The sequence below is a fragment of the Oreochromis aureus genome, linkage group 23, assembly GCF_013358895.1.
Source record: "Oreochromis aureus strain Israel breed Guangdong linkage group 23, ZZ_aureus, whole genome shotgun sequence".
Taxonomy (NCBI): Eukaryota; Metazoa; Chordata; class Actinopteri; order Cichliformes; family Cichlidae; genus Oreochromis; species Oreochromis aureus.
Window position 1 is genome coordinate 19812889 of NC_052963.1, and position 15635 is coordinate 19828523.

Genomic DNA, 15635 nt, shown 5'->3' on the forward strand with positions numbered 1-15635 from the left:
TTAGTTAGTTACATTGTGACTAATTTGCTTGCCATAAGATTGTCCGCGGTAAATTTAATGAAACTACTTTCTAAGATGTAGAGGAACTGTGACGTGTCTGACGCCTATGAAGTAAAAGTTCCACCTTTTGAAAGTTGTTGACTTCACACTTTTTCAAGATGCATTAGTTCAAAATCCGAATAAAGAGCGTTTTCTCGGTCAGCAACAATAGACCGGGCTTTCCTTACAGACAGCATGGTGATACAGCTTATCCAATGAAGTTCATTGGTGACCAAAAATTTTTCTGGCACTTCTGACAATCCTGTTCAGAACTGCCTGTTTGTTCCTAATCGCCACAGTCAGGTTACCATAGGAGACTGAGATTTTAAATGCTTTCAGTCAAGCTGAGTTAAACTCTTTCCAAAATGTTGTGGCTAACTCCAGAGCCTCTAAACGTCCTAATAAGAAATAATCTCTGATTCGTTTTCTTGTTGATGGAATCAGTGTTATCTATAATCTGTGGCACCTACCAGCGAACTCCAACGCTTAGGAAATACAAATTTTTCCCTAGCAACCGAACGTTGCTAAGAGGTTGCCAAACTGTCTCTAGACCTGCATGACTGAGGTCTAAGTTAACATTGAGTTGTTAGCTGTAAACTCTATGCAGACTAGGATTGCTTTGGCATGTAAGTCAACCCCAAAGACCCACTCTGAGCCAAGAAACCCCTTATTTAAGGTGGACTGAGCTGATTGCTGTGAAGTGGGAAACTAATAAGACGAGAGGGATGATCTGACTTGTCATCAGGTCACACTTCAAAGCCACCATGCATGTTGGTACGTGGCTGTGTCATTAGCGTGCATGCCAAGGGTAACTTGCACATCTGCGAAGGCACCATTAAAGCCGAATGACATTTATCCAGGTTTGAAGCAACATGCGCCGTCATCCTGATGTTTTTTTTAAAACAAGTCTTTCTCAGTCCAGCATATTTCCTGCCAAACTGGCCTTCTTGCAGTCCAGACTCAGGGAACAATGTAAACATTGCAAAACAAGAAACATGACAAAACAGGTCCTAAAATCTGATACCAATTAAGAATGAGAAAACATTTTGGGGCTCTCATGTGCCCTGTGTGCCAACAGTTCTGAAGCATTTGCTTGGATATATGCTTCTAAATCAGTGCATTCTTTGTTTATCTGCAGTGTCCCAACCGATGCTAACAACCTATGAGTTATGAGTAACTCTGTTCATTTCTCGTGCATCATTTTATAATCCTGTTCCTCTAAAGTAAAGCCTGACTGGACGCTCACTTCCTCCGCAGTTGCACGTGTGCTCTCACTGCATGCGCTGCGTACATACAGCTGCACAGGACTGCACATACGCACTGCAGTTACACAGTGTGTGCGGTCTGCTGCAGAGATGTTGTCGGTTCGAGCGAAAATTTGTAATGTTTTTGCTCAAAAATGCGTGTTTATTTCATCCATGTGCAGAAAGCGGTAAAACACATAAAATGGGAATTAAAGACTTAAAAGTAATTCCGCTGTGGTTGAGGGGGGGGGACGTTACAAAACATGCACATGTTCTCCCTGGTGGGCTTCCGTGACGCTTTTTAAACTGTTGTTTTAGTTTCACTTTGCTCACACTGACGCACAGCTTTGTGTAACCGGTTTCTGCAACAGTTCGGCCCAAACAGACTCCTCGACTCTGCGTTGTGTTGTGTTTTTAAGAAGACAAGGAGTCTCTGATCGATCGCTGCCACTTTATTTCCTAAATGGAAACAACGGTGTTGTATCAGTGCAAAGGGCTCACCACACACCACTCCGCACAGCACACGGCAGAATATCCCATTAGCATTCTGCTTTAGCATACAGTTTTAGACAATAATAAACAAATGAAGAGTACATAAAACTGGTGTTGGACTGTGTCCACTAAGCACTTATTACACTCGGTGCCCATCAGTTGATCGAACATGTTTTATGTGTCTGTACTACTTAGCTATCATGTGTGCGGAACAATACAACTTACCTCTTGTATGGCTACGGCAGACTGGCAGTGATTACTGCAGCCAGCCTCACCTAACCAGCCTCACCTGGGGGGGGAGGCGCTGTTTCCCCGTTACACTGACATTTGTTGCAAGTGGAATAATATCACATAAACACTGTTACATTTGCGTCCCCAGGCTCTCCAGCCGTAGGTCTAAACAGCCCGGCGGAGCACGGCGTGTTTATGCAGCTCTGATCAAGACGAGTGGGATGGATGATTAATTGATTTGTGGCCACGTGATGTTTCGGGGGATGACAGAGAAGAGGACCCACCTACCATCTCTGTGATTTACTGACCCCCCCCCCCCTCCTCTTCTTATTCTCTCTCAGTGATCTGAAAGCCAGTCTCTCGCGAGCGGAGCGCAAGCTTTCCTCTAATCACCAAAAACCGAATGCGCGGAGGAGAGATAAAGTGCACTTTGCGCCACTTTCGCCACATTTCTCCAAACTTTCAATGGGACCCGTGGACTGGCCCGAGCCTGCTGCATCTGTTTAAACTGGAGCCGCAGTCATGGTCTGTTGCGCATTTGGTTCAGTGCGCCTGTCGTTCTTTGGATTTTTACGCATCGCTCTGCTGCTGGGGGTCGTGCAATTAGCGGCAATAGCGCAACATGGTAAGTGCATGCCTTGTTTAAACGCAACGGGTCTTTTTAAAGACTAGTTTGAAGACTTTGCCATGATCTGAGCTGAAACAGAAGCAGATGCAAAAAGTGAGACTGAGAGCGGACTTTGAAATGTGTTCTTAAATAGAATGCAGAGATAAGAAAGTGTTGCGTGTAAAAAAAAAAAAAAAAAAAACTGCGTGACTTGGACTGCGAGTCTGCATCCCCATCACTCAGCTCCAAAGGGTTAAATGGACCCTTCAAAGGCACCAGAAGACAGCCAAGCCAATCACAAAGACACAGAGAGAAACAATAATTAGATGTTTAAATCTGGAGAAAAGATTTTTTTCTCTCCTTCTGATCTAAAGATGTTTTTAAAGGATTCTTAATTGGTGCAGAAATTATTATCAGATCACAAGTTTCTTTTCCCTTTCATGCAATGGGGTTATTTTCCCGTCATTTAGAGATAAAGTCGTGCATGTGTGGGCTTTAATTCACCAACATGGAGCTGATTATCATTTGGAAAAAATGTGGCAAGATGAACCCAAATGGAAATAAAAGTGTCAAACTTGTGAAGAGAGTCAGAAGTTAAGTGGTCATAATTGAAACAAGATCAGAAAACAGAGTTATGACTCATTAAAGAGTATAATACACTGTTATCTAATATAATCCAGTAATTTTAAGGGATTGTTGCTCTCCCTGGTCTTCTTCCCTTGCTGGGATTTAGCAGAAATTTCAAAGAGGACTATAAAAAGGTGCACATAAAGGTCAGATTTGGTGAGCTGCTGTTTTCCCAGCTGTCAGAATTTAGGATGGGAGTGAATGCAATGACCAAACCAAAGAAAATCTTGGAGTTACAATTGTGCTGATTACGAGTCCTGACTGTAACAAAAATGCGCTCAGTTTACTCCAACCTGTCACCCTGTCTTCCATCTCACATCTTTGTCTGCAGGGCGTCCAGCAGCAGATCAAAGCACACCGTTGTAAACTTTAAGTCATAAAATGAAACACTGTGGGGTCCTCGCAGAGGTTTCCAGACATTACTTTCCCAAAGCAAAGTCTACCACAATTTGAGCACATTTTGTCCTGTTGACAGCAGCCTTCTATTGATTTGTAGGTGACCTTCAGTAGTAAAGAAAAGAAAAAGCTTATCAAGTAAAATAGCACATTTAACCTGCTAACCTTGCAGATGTACCATGAAGAAAAAGTGTTAAAACCAGCTGAACCTCCAACAACCGCGCCAGATTTAAAGTCACTTAAATCGCCTTTCTTCCCCATTCTCATGCTCATATTGAACTTTACCGGTTCATCTTGACTTGGCTACATACCTAAGTGCATTAAGTTGCAGCCATGTGATTAGTTAAAAAGATGTACCTAATAAAGTTATCATTAGGTATATATGTGAATTATAAGTCTCAAGGTTTTTAGCATGGGTGTGTGTGTGTGAGAGAGAGAGAGAGAGAGAGAGAGAGAGAGAGAGAGAGGTCCCCTTTATGAACACAGCAGCATCACTGTCCAGTGATAAAAAATGTAAAAAAAAATGTAAAAATTTTTACAGGTGTGCTGCTGAGAACAAAATGAAGGTTGGGTTCAAAGACAGGTGAAGGCCGACCTGTGAGTACAGAGGACTCATGTTTTTATGTAATAATGTCCTAATGACTACCTGTTCTTTACACGACCACTTATCCTCATCCTCTTCCTGAAACATCATGTTGAAATTCCTGTCTTTCAAAGTTCTTCCTCCCGAAGACTAACTAGAGATTAACAATCCAACACAATGAGAGACTTCTTCACTTTCCCTGAAGTCTGAGGTTTTATTAAAGAGTTTCGGGGTCTGTCAGTAGTATAAATGCTGCTTTCCAACCTCTTTAAGGAACTTGTGGCAAAATATGTATTTTCTGAATATCTATCATTACTGCTTCAAAAAGGGTTTTTAAATAAAGACAATGAAGCATCATAAGTGTTACCCTTCACAAAAAATGCTTTCATCAGTGAGAGTAACTCACCATCATCATATCATTTTAGCATTTTCACATTTCATTCAGGCTCTTTGTCCTTTCTCTGGTGGTCTGACTGTGTAGTTTCTGACTGCGGGCCCTCTGGGAAAAAGGCCAACAACTTCAGTTGTGTTATCACCAAGGTCTCCCTTGGTGATAACACGACACTTTTGCTGAGAAACTGGAGTAACTGGAGTATTCTCGGTTAAGTCCCTGCACATCTGGGCTCCTGAGGGTCTTCCCTCCCAGTGGGATAACTCTAAAACCCCCAGGGGGGCTGCTCATTTACCTCCCCCACTTCTTCGTAAACTCATTAAGACGCCAGTTGGAACAGTTTAGCCAGCAGCACCTCCTTCCTGAAGCCCTGGTTGTTTGGACAACCTGTGACCTCGAATCTTGTCAGCGGAGCTTCCAGACGAGGTGGACGCTCAGACAGGCGACAGTGTAAACAAAAGCATTTGGTTTCAAGAGGCTGTCAGCACGCAGACCAGCCGGTAAGCCCTTGTTTAGGCTTGGGATCACTGGCGGCAACTTTACCCTGCCCAATCATGACTTTGAAGGCTCCTAAAACATCCTAAATACCCTAAACATTTGTTTTCCCTAATGTGACTTTACTCATCTGCCTCTAAGGTTTGTTAACAAAGACCTCCGCTGACAAGTTTGACCTATTTCACTCCACAGATGTAGAGCTTTTGGGAGTGTGGTGGTGTGGAAAAGTACGTGTTTGGTGGAAATAATTTCCCCGGTCTTCTCAGCTTCCAGCTGCAGGCGGTGTTCAGAGGGCTGTCATGCGCCGTTGGTTTTAGCGTCCTTTCCTGGGGCGAGTTAAGAGAAGCGAGAGGCTTACTGGAATTTCTGTTATTCTAGGCAATTTAGATAACCTGTGGGGGTGAGATGTTCAACACCCTAACACAAAACAGCAAATTGTTTCTGTTTGTCACCTTTTCCTTCACACAGCTTTGAGTTTTGGTCACTTACTGGTTCGTCACATAATTCTTCTGTTATAAACACACTATTTTCTCACTCCTGGGTTTAGAGATCAAATCAGATGGTCATACTGAAGTTAAAACTAAAGGCTGCTCAGTTAAATCCTTCATCCTCAACTTTAAACCGAGGCTTATGTCCGTTTAGGGTATAACTGATTGTTTTTTCACCTTTGTGTGGCTTTGCAAGACTGAGAATTAGGCTTAATTAACTTTGATATTAAGTGTACTTTAGTGTGCAAAAGTCTTCAGCCAGCTAGTTCTCCAGGCTTCTTGAAGGACATTCAAAGCTCTTCTTTGGATGTTTCTGCCTTTTGTTCTGTTCAACATGATCCCACACTGCTTCAATAACGTTGAGGTCCGGGCTCTGGGGAGGCCAATCCATGACTGATAGAGTTCCACTGTGTGTTTTTCTATCCAGGTGTGTTTTTATTGCATTGGCAGTGTGTTTGGGATCATTGTCATGCTGAAAAATGAAGCTGTTACCAATCAGATGATTTCCAGATGGTTATTACATGGTGGATCAAAATCTGATGGTACCTTTTCTGTGTTCATAATCCATCAATTTTGACAATATCTCCAACACCACAGACTGAAATGCAGCATCAAACAATGACATAGACTCCACCGTGTTTAACAGTTGCCTGTAAACACTCACTGTTGAACATTTACATTTTTCATAGATTCAACTAAAAACAATGGGAACAAATGATGTGTTTTTCTGATCGGGTGCTAGTAACATAGTGCCTAAAGATACATTTTAAATCAGTTTCTTTGCTAAATTGGCTATTATGTGTAGATAGAACACTGGTTCATCACTTGAGGTGGGGCCTTTTTTATCCTTGAATGATTCATAGGTCAGTGTGAAGTGGCGTAGGAAACAAAAAAGAGTAAAAGTTAAAAGTTTTGATTGATTGATTGATTGATAATACTTTATTCAACCCGAGGGAAATTTTCACCTAAAGTCTGCCGCAAGAGAGAAATCTTGCTTCCAAGGCGTATCAGTGAGACATTCGTGTGCAATGTCTGTCTTTTAGACAACTAAACAGCAGGACTCTGACACAGATAAAGACCTGATCTAATCATGGCCAGTTTTCATTTCCTTTAGCTCAAAGCAGATGGATTGAGAGGAAGGGGTTTAAGGTTTGAAAACACTGCTTTTTTCCTGCAGAGGCAAGCTTCCAAGAGAACATCATCAACTTAAGGTTCTCATAACATACGCTCTCTGTACCTTTTTGTTTAAGGCATATGAACAAATTGAAAACGCCAAAGCACAGTCTTCTTTTCCACATTATTTTGGCGTCTTTACCCCTTCCCTTTCACGAATTCTCAGTTTGACATCTTTGTCGTTCTTAGCTCCAGAGTGTTACCCGGGAGGTCATCAGAGTCTGAACAATCCTTATCGAAGTGTCAACTTTGACTCCACTGAAATCCAGAACACCGCCATCCAGGATCTGATCTGTGACCACTCGCTGTCACCAGGCTGGTACAGATTCTGGATCAACAACAAGCCAGCAGAGATGCCGACCACCTGTGTTGAGGTAAAATGGTCAAAATGACAGGCAGGTTCTGTCACAGAGGTATCTGTACTCACATTCCCTCAAGTCTCTACACTGACTGCTTCCTTCACTGCCAAAAAGTACCATTAAATATCTATCATTCAAACAAGTGACATAATAGACACCTCCAGTACAGGTGCAGGGTATAATAACCACCTCTATAAAGGTAATGACTGTTTCTGTTTGCGGCCTCCTGCAGATGAACCGCTGTGGTACCCAGGCTCCGGTGTGGCTGTCACTGAAAGACACCTCACTGCCACGTCCTGGCGAGATCCGCCAGCTATCCGCCTGTGCCACCTGGCAGTTCTTCCACGGAAGTTCCAAAGACTGCTGCCTTTTCCGTATCCCTGTCAAGGTGCGAAACTGTGGAGAGTTCATGGTTTACTACCTGCAGCCAACGCAGGGGTGCATGGGATACTGTGCAAAAGGTGAGCATTCATCTGCCTTATTTTTGCTGTAGAAGTTCAAAGTTTAATGAAAGTGTTGCAGCTGATGTAGATGGAAATATCAGCATGATGTTAACAAAGGAAAAGGTTGGATGGTTTGGCCAAGCCACTCTAAGGGATTAATTTGGATGAGAAAAGGAAAATCTCACTGAATTAACTTTATTCTTAGATTACAGAGATGAATTTTGGTATATATTTTTCTAGCATAATAGTAGAAAGATATTTGATGAATCTCATCTTTCAGTTGCTTCAGATTTGGGGCCCAGGCTATGCCCAGCAGGGGAGGTGGAAGTCAACGGTCGATGCAAAGGTACAAGACTCTTAAAATATGTGTTCATCTCTGTATAAAGAAGGTCCCTGCATCCACAATTTACTTTAAAAAATTAAAAAGAAACCCAATTAATGTTACTTTAGCAACTGCCCAAATCTGCTTTCAGAGGCCGTCCCGTCCCTGCCCTCCCGACCGGTGATCACTGCGGAGCTCATCGGCCACAGCGTCCACCTGAGGTGCTCCTTCGTCTTGCCACCATGGAGCCAGACGCTGGGCTTCCAGGTGGTTTGGGCCAGACACATCAGCCATAGCATGAAGGCCGAGATCAGACAGGAAGCCACGCTGAAGCCCTTCTCTGTGGTGGAGATGGATGGCGTTCACTTCAGGCTCGGAGAAACGGTAATTCCTGCCAGACCGTGTTGAAAGTTTTGGGGAGCACATGTGTTGGGTTTGACCTCCTCGAGTGGCCCACGATCATGCCGAACTGATTTTTTTTTTTTTTTTTTCATGAGTTCAGGCTCACAGAGAAAAAGCAGAGAAGCAACATGTGTCATATGCAGTCGAGAGAATGCAAGAAAAGGGTGGGGAAGTTAAATCAGTTGCAGGTTGGAAAAGCCTTGCTCCATATGTGCCCCATTTAAGCCGATCTCCATTCACATCTTCACAGTGAATTCTAGGAAGTTATTTTTACATGAACAGACGCACGTATTTAAAATAAAGCTGTTTCTTATGTTGATATCTTGGCAACTCTGCATTCACGCAGTAGTGTAGCTGTTCTTAACACAACGATACAGGAAGTGCTTGGGTTATATTAAATAAAGACATTAAATCTGGATGTTTCTTGTGAGATACCATCTTGTCAGCTGTTTGGATGATGCCTTCTTACAGACGAAGGAAAGTTTTGCATGCTATCACTTGCGTGTATTTTCTGGTTCCAGAGTTGTCCATGTGGCTTTCCTTTTTCAAAATTCTCGGGTACTTGGGTTTTGGGACTGTCCAAGTTTTCCTTTGTTTGTTTTTTTATCCAGCTTCAGCAGAAAGATTGCATTATTAGGAGGCCCACAAAATGTGTTTATGCAGATGTTCCAAAAAGCAACACTTAATTATCTTGAGAAGGGAAAAATGGCTTTGAAAAATATCACACAGAGGCAGACCTTACACTATCATTGCACACCAACGCAGGGAACCCAGTGGCTTGTTTGGCAGACATTGATGCATCTTGTAATCAGGTCATTTCTTGGGGTTTGCGACATAGCCACCAGATAGGTGGGTCAAGATGTCCTCCTGGTCATTGTTTACAAATGTAGATTTTTTAGCAGGCAACAAAAAGCCAAATAAAAGCTTACGGTTTCAAGACTGAATTAAGCAAATGCAAACCCTGTTCGCAGGCAGTGTTTGCTATTTTGCTACCAACACCTTCTCAACTGTGACTCCTCAGCAAAACTCTACAAAAACAAAAAGTGTCCAGCACTAAGAACCATCTGCATTCAGGGCTTAGGAGAGAGCAGATTCACAGTACCACGAAAATAGCTGATAAATTTTATGGTTTGTTGTAGTTCTGGGTTATTTTCAGAATGCTCCAAATTATCATTAATAATCAAATCAGAATGCCAGCAGCTTTATTTCTTTACCAGGTTGCCTTTAGGGCGATGGAAATTGTTTATTCAGTAAACCTTAGCATGTGGATGTTCTTAGACGTTATCTTTGTGTCCTAGGAGGATCGAATTTAGCTTTGTTTTGAAAGCTCAGTATGCAAGACAGACAAATAATCAGAAGAACTGAAGATTTACCAGGAAGAATAATTGCTAATAGCACTAAAACCAGACAGCAGCAAAAGAAATCCAAAGATTGGTTAAAATGACAACTAAATATGAGTAGCTGTCGACAAGATTGCCTTCTTGCAGCTGAAGCTGACGTTGAGTAGCTGCACTGCCGTCCTGCACTGGAGTAAAAACTGTTATGATTGACCTTTGTCTTTCCAGGATGTCAACACGCTGCTGCACAGCCTTATTTCCATACAGCCAGACTGTGCAGGTTGCTGATAGCTTTCATTTCCTTGAGAAGTGATATGTTGCTAAGAAACACAAAGTTATTAGATTTTTCAGCGTGATACTATTTGACACTGAGGTGACGTCACTCCCAGTTTTTGTCATCTTGCAGCTGTGGACCACGTTGCTCCCATGTCTGGACACCAGGGTTGTGTTAGTTTGGTCTAGCAGATGTTACGGAGGGCTGGGTTTGCTCATGGGGATCGTCTTTAGCGTGTGCTGATATAGCAGCTGGGCAGGGTCAGAGGTCATCTTCATTTCTTTTAAACCATGAAAGAGAGTTAAATATTAGTGCTTTTGGAGCCCTGGTTTGCTGTGTTTTGAGCTACATCTGGAAACATTTTGATAAATCACAAATACAGTGACAGTTGCACACTGCTGGTCTTTGTCATAACACAGTGTGAAAAGGTAATGCACTCTTCCACTCTCGTTTATCAACATCAGTTGACAGTTACATAGCTCAAGTTTGTTTGAGCAATCAAAATATGAAAGATGGTTTCAAACTCCAGTATACCTTCATCTTTTATTTCTCTTAGATCAGTGATTCACAGAAAGGGCTACAAGTACCCCAGTGTGTACTTCTGTAGTAGGGGTAGATTAGCTCAACTGATCTGAAAAAAAAACAACAACAAGAAAAAAGTATATGAAGGACAAATGTCATGATGGGACTTGAACAGCAGAAACTGTAACTGAAAGAAAATAAATGCATACATGAGTTAAATGAAAACAATTCTAAAGTGAAAATATGTTGGACTTGGTCACTAAAAGAATGCTAACAGCTGATATTGCTAGCTAAAAATATGAAACTAATAAGTGTGTAAAAAAAAAAAAAAAAACTACAAGCAGTGGAAATCAGAACGGTGCAGTAAGATTTTGAGCCAAACATGCACGATACACAACTGAAAGAACTAGCTAAAATGTATAAAATGTTAAACATTATTAGGTAAACTGATTGCTGTAGCTAACAGTAAAGAATTGGATAAATGATTTATTTAAACATCCAGATTTAGTGTTTCTCAGTTTTCAGTGACTTTGTGCGGAACACTGGGGGGGTCAAGATCTCTGTCTAAGTACATAAATAAATCTGGGTAAATTCCCAGATGATTAAACATGCAACTATTTTGCTGGTAATAACTGAAATGAGTAAAGAAAATCAACATCCTATTTATGCAAGATAATTCATAATTTTATTGGGGGGTTATATTGGTTGGGTCTGATTATTGGGGGGGTCATAACCCCCCCCAACCACCCTGGAAATTACGCCCCTGTTAACAAGCGATGTTTGCTGATGCTAACACAAAGCTAGCCAAGAACCCAGAGTGATGTTAAAGTATGAGTGAATGCCGACCTCTGCGTAGACTCACTGTAGCCATCGCTTTAAAGTCTCTTTGAACTAGTTTTCGTTTTTGCTTTTTGTTGTCCATTATCAGTATCTAGCATGTTTAGGCTTTAGTGACATAGTTCAACCACTTTTGTTCATTTTTTGGTTGTTTATCTGTTTGATGCATGCATTTATTTGTAGCTACAGTTTCTCCTGTTCACGTCCCATCATCATGCTTGTTCTTCAGTAGCCACTAAAGGTAGTGGATAAATGGTTTAAATAAGAAAGCAATAGTTATGGATAAAGAGTTGAGATGGTTTCCTAACCATAAAAGGGTTTTGGGGTCTGGCTTTGTTGTTAAGTCGGATGAAAAAATGATTTAAAACCAGCTGATTCAGACTTCATGCTTCAGCTGATATTTCCCCTGTAGTTCTCCTGCAGTGTGTCGACTTTCAGAGCCAACTCCAGCCACACAAGATCGACTTCAAAAGAAAGCGAGAGTTTCTACGCTGGACTGAAGGTAAAGCCTCCTCTGACTCTGTTTTAAAACCCCAGTTTAGTTTCATTTCTCAGTGAGAACCTCATAGACTCTTATTCCTTTCTCCTCAGTTCTCTCCAGATGTGCTCCACATAGCAGAGAACAGTAAGGAGCACGAGGTGACCGTCCACAGTACTGTCCCCATCCCCTGCTTCACCTCCAACATTGGCCACCAGTGTGGAGTCCCTCTGGCTCTGACTGTCAACGATCCAGGTCAGACCTGTGGGAAAACAGGAGATAGAGTCTGTGTCATCACCTTTATCTGCAAGGACATAATAAAGCTACAGCTTGAGTATATTTCAGGTTAACCTGCAATTTAGTTAAGTACTGCCTGCAGCAACCACTACAGTTGGACAAATATTACCCCCATTTAAGTATTAATGTGCCCGTTATTGGGTAATTATCTACAACAATAATCACCAAACACAAATTTGAGCAGCTGAATTAACTACTGAGGCCACAGTCGCGCATTAATAAAACAGTCGAAACAATTTAAAGCATTTCTCATTTCCTCTGGGATCTTATTATTGTTATTCCCAGACTCACCTTGTACATCAGCGCATTGAAGCCGGCTAAGAAAGACATCATTACAGTTGTGGAGGCAGCTGTGTGCTGTCTGTTAACATTCATTTACTGCTGTGTTGACATCCACAGACAGCCTTGGCCATGAGGTCTCCAACGTGGTACTGTCTGCCTGCCAGGTGGAGCTCCAGCCAAACACCTGCAGTGAAGGTAGCTGCGGTTGGGCAAAGTTTTTTGTCACTGCTGTGACTGATTTCACACGTGATGGGAACCGCGCGAGCCTGATCGGTGCTTCGCCTGGACCCTCTGCACCACGCCTTTGGAGAAGCTACGTCCCGACGTCCCTCAAAGTGAGTGAGGTCATTTAGAATGACAGATTGTTCGTGTGGATAAAAACAGAATAAAATATGATTATATGAAGTTTTCAAATCATTGCATTCTGTTTTTATTTACATTTTATATAGTGTTACAAAGTTTTGGAAATGGGTTTGTTTGTGTGGTGAATACAGAGTCTGCTGGGATCTGAAGAGCTAGAAATTGCAGCTACAGTTGTCCTACACAATGTCCTTGAGGCAGATTGAGAGATGCTTGATGATTTTTCCACTTTTGAAATAAATTTCAAACCATTCATGAGGATCTTGGAAGGAAACCCTGAGGACGTTTGGGCGACAACTGGAATCTGAGGCATGCAAGTTAAATGTGGCATGTGGAGCAACCTTAAGAGGACTTTCTTTTTTGGAAAAACTGCCACATAAAGGCTCTCCTCTGGCCCTTGAGGAGCTTTTAATAAGATCTATAGGGTCACTAGTAGGTAAAAGCTGGGTTTGTGGCACCATGGACGCTTTGTGCTAGGGTCCTACAATAAACACAGTCCTTAAATGGGTTCCTGGACTTATTCAGGATAAATAGAGGGTCTTCAAGTGGCATTTCAATAGATTCCATTATGCCTAACAGGAAGAGAGGACCAGCTTCTAAAGCTAAATGTCGAATGAAAGTATTACTTTAATTAAAGAGAAGTACTACAATGGCTCCAAATAGCAGGTTTTTCCATCATACTGTTTACACATACACACAATTATACAGTTCTTTGTAACACTGAAGGGGAGGTTGTGGTTCAGGACCAAACGTGCACTTGTTTGATGGTTTGACATAATACTTAAAGAGCGCCTCTCTAAGTGGTCATTAGTTGTGTCCATACAAGCGGTGACATTATGTAAGATGTGATGTCAGCCCTCCAGACACTCTGTCTCTGAGGAGCTTTTTCATCTGTGTTCAGTGAAAACATCAAAGCCTAAGACCACAGGGTCAGAGGGTATAGCCCCCTTAATCTTTCTTCTGGTGACCTCTACCTCCCACCCCCAGGTCACGGTCCAGGATATTCCCACTTCCACGTGCTACTCTTTGACTGACCCGCATATCATTACACTAGATGGCAGGTAACTTACCTCCAGCTTTTGTCAAATGAATCCATTTATAGTGCAGTTAGTGCAACAGTTAAAGTCTACAATTCTTATTAAAAAATCTGCATTTCCTTTTCAGGCGTTACGAGAATCACCAGACTGGCACATTTGTCCTTTACCAGAGCCTCTCCAGGGAATTCGAAGTCCATTCTCGCCAGTGGGACTGCAGCAGTCGACACTACTCCGTTGCATGTAATTGCGGAGTTGCAGTGCGAGAGGGGAACGAGCTTGCCATCTTTGACATGTGCAATGGGCAACCGCAGGAAACGAGGCCACAGCTTGATCTTAAGAACCTCGGTGACAGTGAGGGGAGTCGGGTCAGGGTGCTGGAGTCCCACCAAGGGAAGAAGGTCACCGTAGGTATCTGGACATTTGGAAACTGGTGTCTAGTTATTTGGCAAAATTCATGGTAAAATCATGCAAGAATGATCTTTTCTTCATTCAGATCTGTCATATAAGTTGAATTTTTAATGCATTAGGAGACTATGTTAACTAGCTGTTGGATGTGACTCTCCTCTTGTAGTTGATCTTTCCTTCCGGGGCCTTTGTTAGGGCTGATGTTGGTGATTGGGGGATGAGCCTGTCTGTCCGGGCACCCAGCGTGGACTATGGAAACACGCAAGGCCTCTGTGGCACCTTCGACCGGAACGGCAACAATGACTTCCAGGCCTCCGACGGTGGGTTTTATAGCCCTGATGACTTGTACAGCTTCATAGAAACCTGGAGGTCAGTCTGGGACGCAGTGTAGATTTCTAATTTTCAGAATTATAATCTTTCCTTATTGCCACCATAATTCAGCTGAAGTCTCCACAAAGTTATTTGTTTTCCCTTACTTTCTGTGTGTTAGGATAGCTCCTGGTGAGAGTTTATTTGACAAAACACCTCCTGGGATGACACAGGACCTCAGGAGGCCTTTCTGTCGGTGCCAAACAGGATCCAGCACTTCTAAAGAAGCTGGAAGGGGGATGAGAAACTTGTACGATCCCTCTGCTCACTTAGACTGCATAGCATATGATAATGTGGATTACACATCTGTGTTCCCCTCAATGGACACAACAGTCGAATACATCAAGAGCCTGGAAAAAGAGGAAAGCATTCTGGATATATCTGCCCTCAGCAGTCACCCTGTCGAAAGGCGGCACCTCTGGTTTCACGGCAAGAACAATCAAAACAGTGACAGGGATCCTGAACTGGATGGTGAGTTCAGAAAGGATCTTCTGCTTTCTGTTGACAGGCCAAAGAGACAGGTGTCATTCCAACCTGTCTTAATGGCACAGAGCCTAAGCCAGGCTGATCTGGAGAGCTACGCCTACTTTTTCCCAGAGGATCACCAGGCGGAAGCTCGACCAGAGGTGCAACCGCAGTGGCCCACGCCAAGTGGTCTCACCTCAGCCAAAGCCCTTGAAGTATGCCAACTGGCTTTGGTCAACTCCACTGTTGGAGCAGTGTGCAGGGAGCTGCTGGGACGCCGCCTTGATGAGGCGGTGGATCTCTGCATGCTAGACCTACAGCTTAAAGATGACCTGGGATGGGAAGAGGCACTGTTGCCATACCTGGAGAATGAATGTGAGAGAAAGCTGCTGGAAAATTTGACCCACAGAACCTTGGAGGTGGCCAGTACACCGGGAACGCATGGGGAAGTGATTACTGCGCTGCGATGCCCCAATTTCTGCAATGGAAATGGAGAGTGTACAGAGTGGGGCTGCCAGTGTTTTCCCAGCTACAGCTTCCATGACTGCAGCCTGGCTATCAGTGAGTATCAGGAACAGTTATACATACACCAAACGTACAACTACAGAGTAAAGTAGATTAAAAATCACACTGATACTTATCTCTTTAAACTTGAAATTAGTTATAGCAACTCAAAAAAA

At 42.8% G+C, this 15635-nt stretch overlaps 1 protein-coding gene across 1 annotated transcript in view; it reads left to right on the forward strand.

The window, feature by feature from the left end:
• Window positions 1–2367: 2367 nt before the first annotated feature.
• si:ch211-246m6.5 (von Willebrand factor D and EGF domain-containing protein) overlaps window positions 2368–15635 on the forward strand; it is a 43862-nt gene continuing 30594 nt past the window's right edge. The window contains exons 1-12 of the mRNA XM_039607026.1: window positions 2368–2631; window positions 6956–7140; window positions 7358–7586; window positions 7849–7914; window positions 8042–8274; window positions 11675–11764; window positions 11854–11995; window positions 12437–12654; window positions 13667–13740; window positions 13844–14120; window positions 14288–14490; window positions 14612–15516. Of these exons, the coding sequence (XP_039462960.1) occupies window positions 2529–2631; window positions 6956–7140; window positions 7358–7586; window positions 7849–7914; window positions 8042–8274; window positions 11675–11764; window positions 11854–11995; window positions 12437–12654; window positions 13667–13740; window positions 13844–14120; window positions 14288–14490; window positions 14612–15516 (2725 nt within the window). The 5' untranslated portion in view covers window positions 2368–2528. The remainder of the gene's footprint in view (window positions 2632–6955; window positions 7141–7357; window positions 7587–7848; window positions 7915–8041; window positions 8275–11674; window positions 11765–11853; window positions 11996–12436; window positions 12655–13666; window positions 13741–13843; window positions 14121–14287; window positions 14491–14611; window positions 15517–15635) is intronic.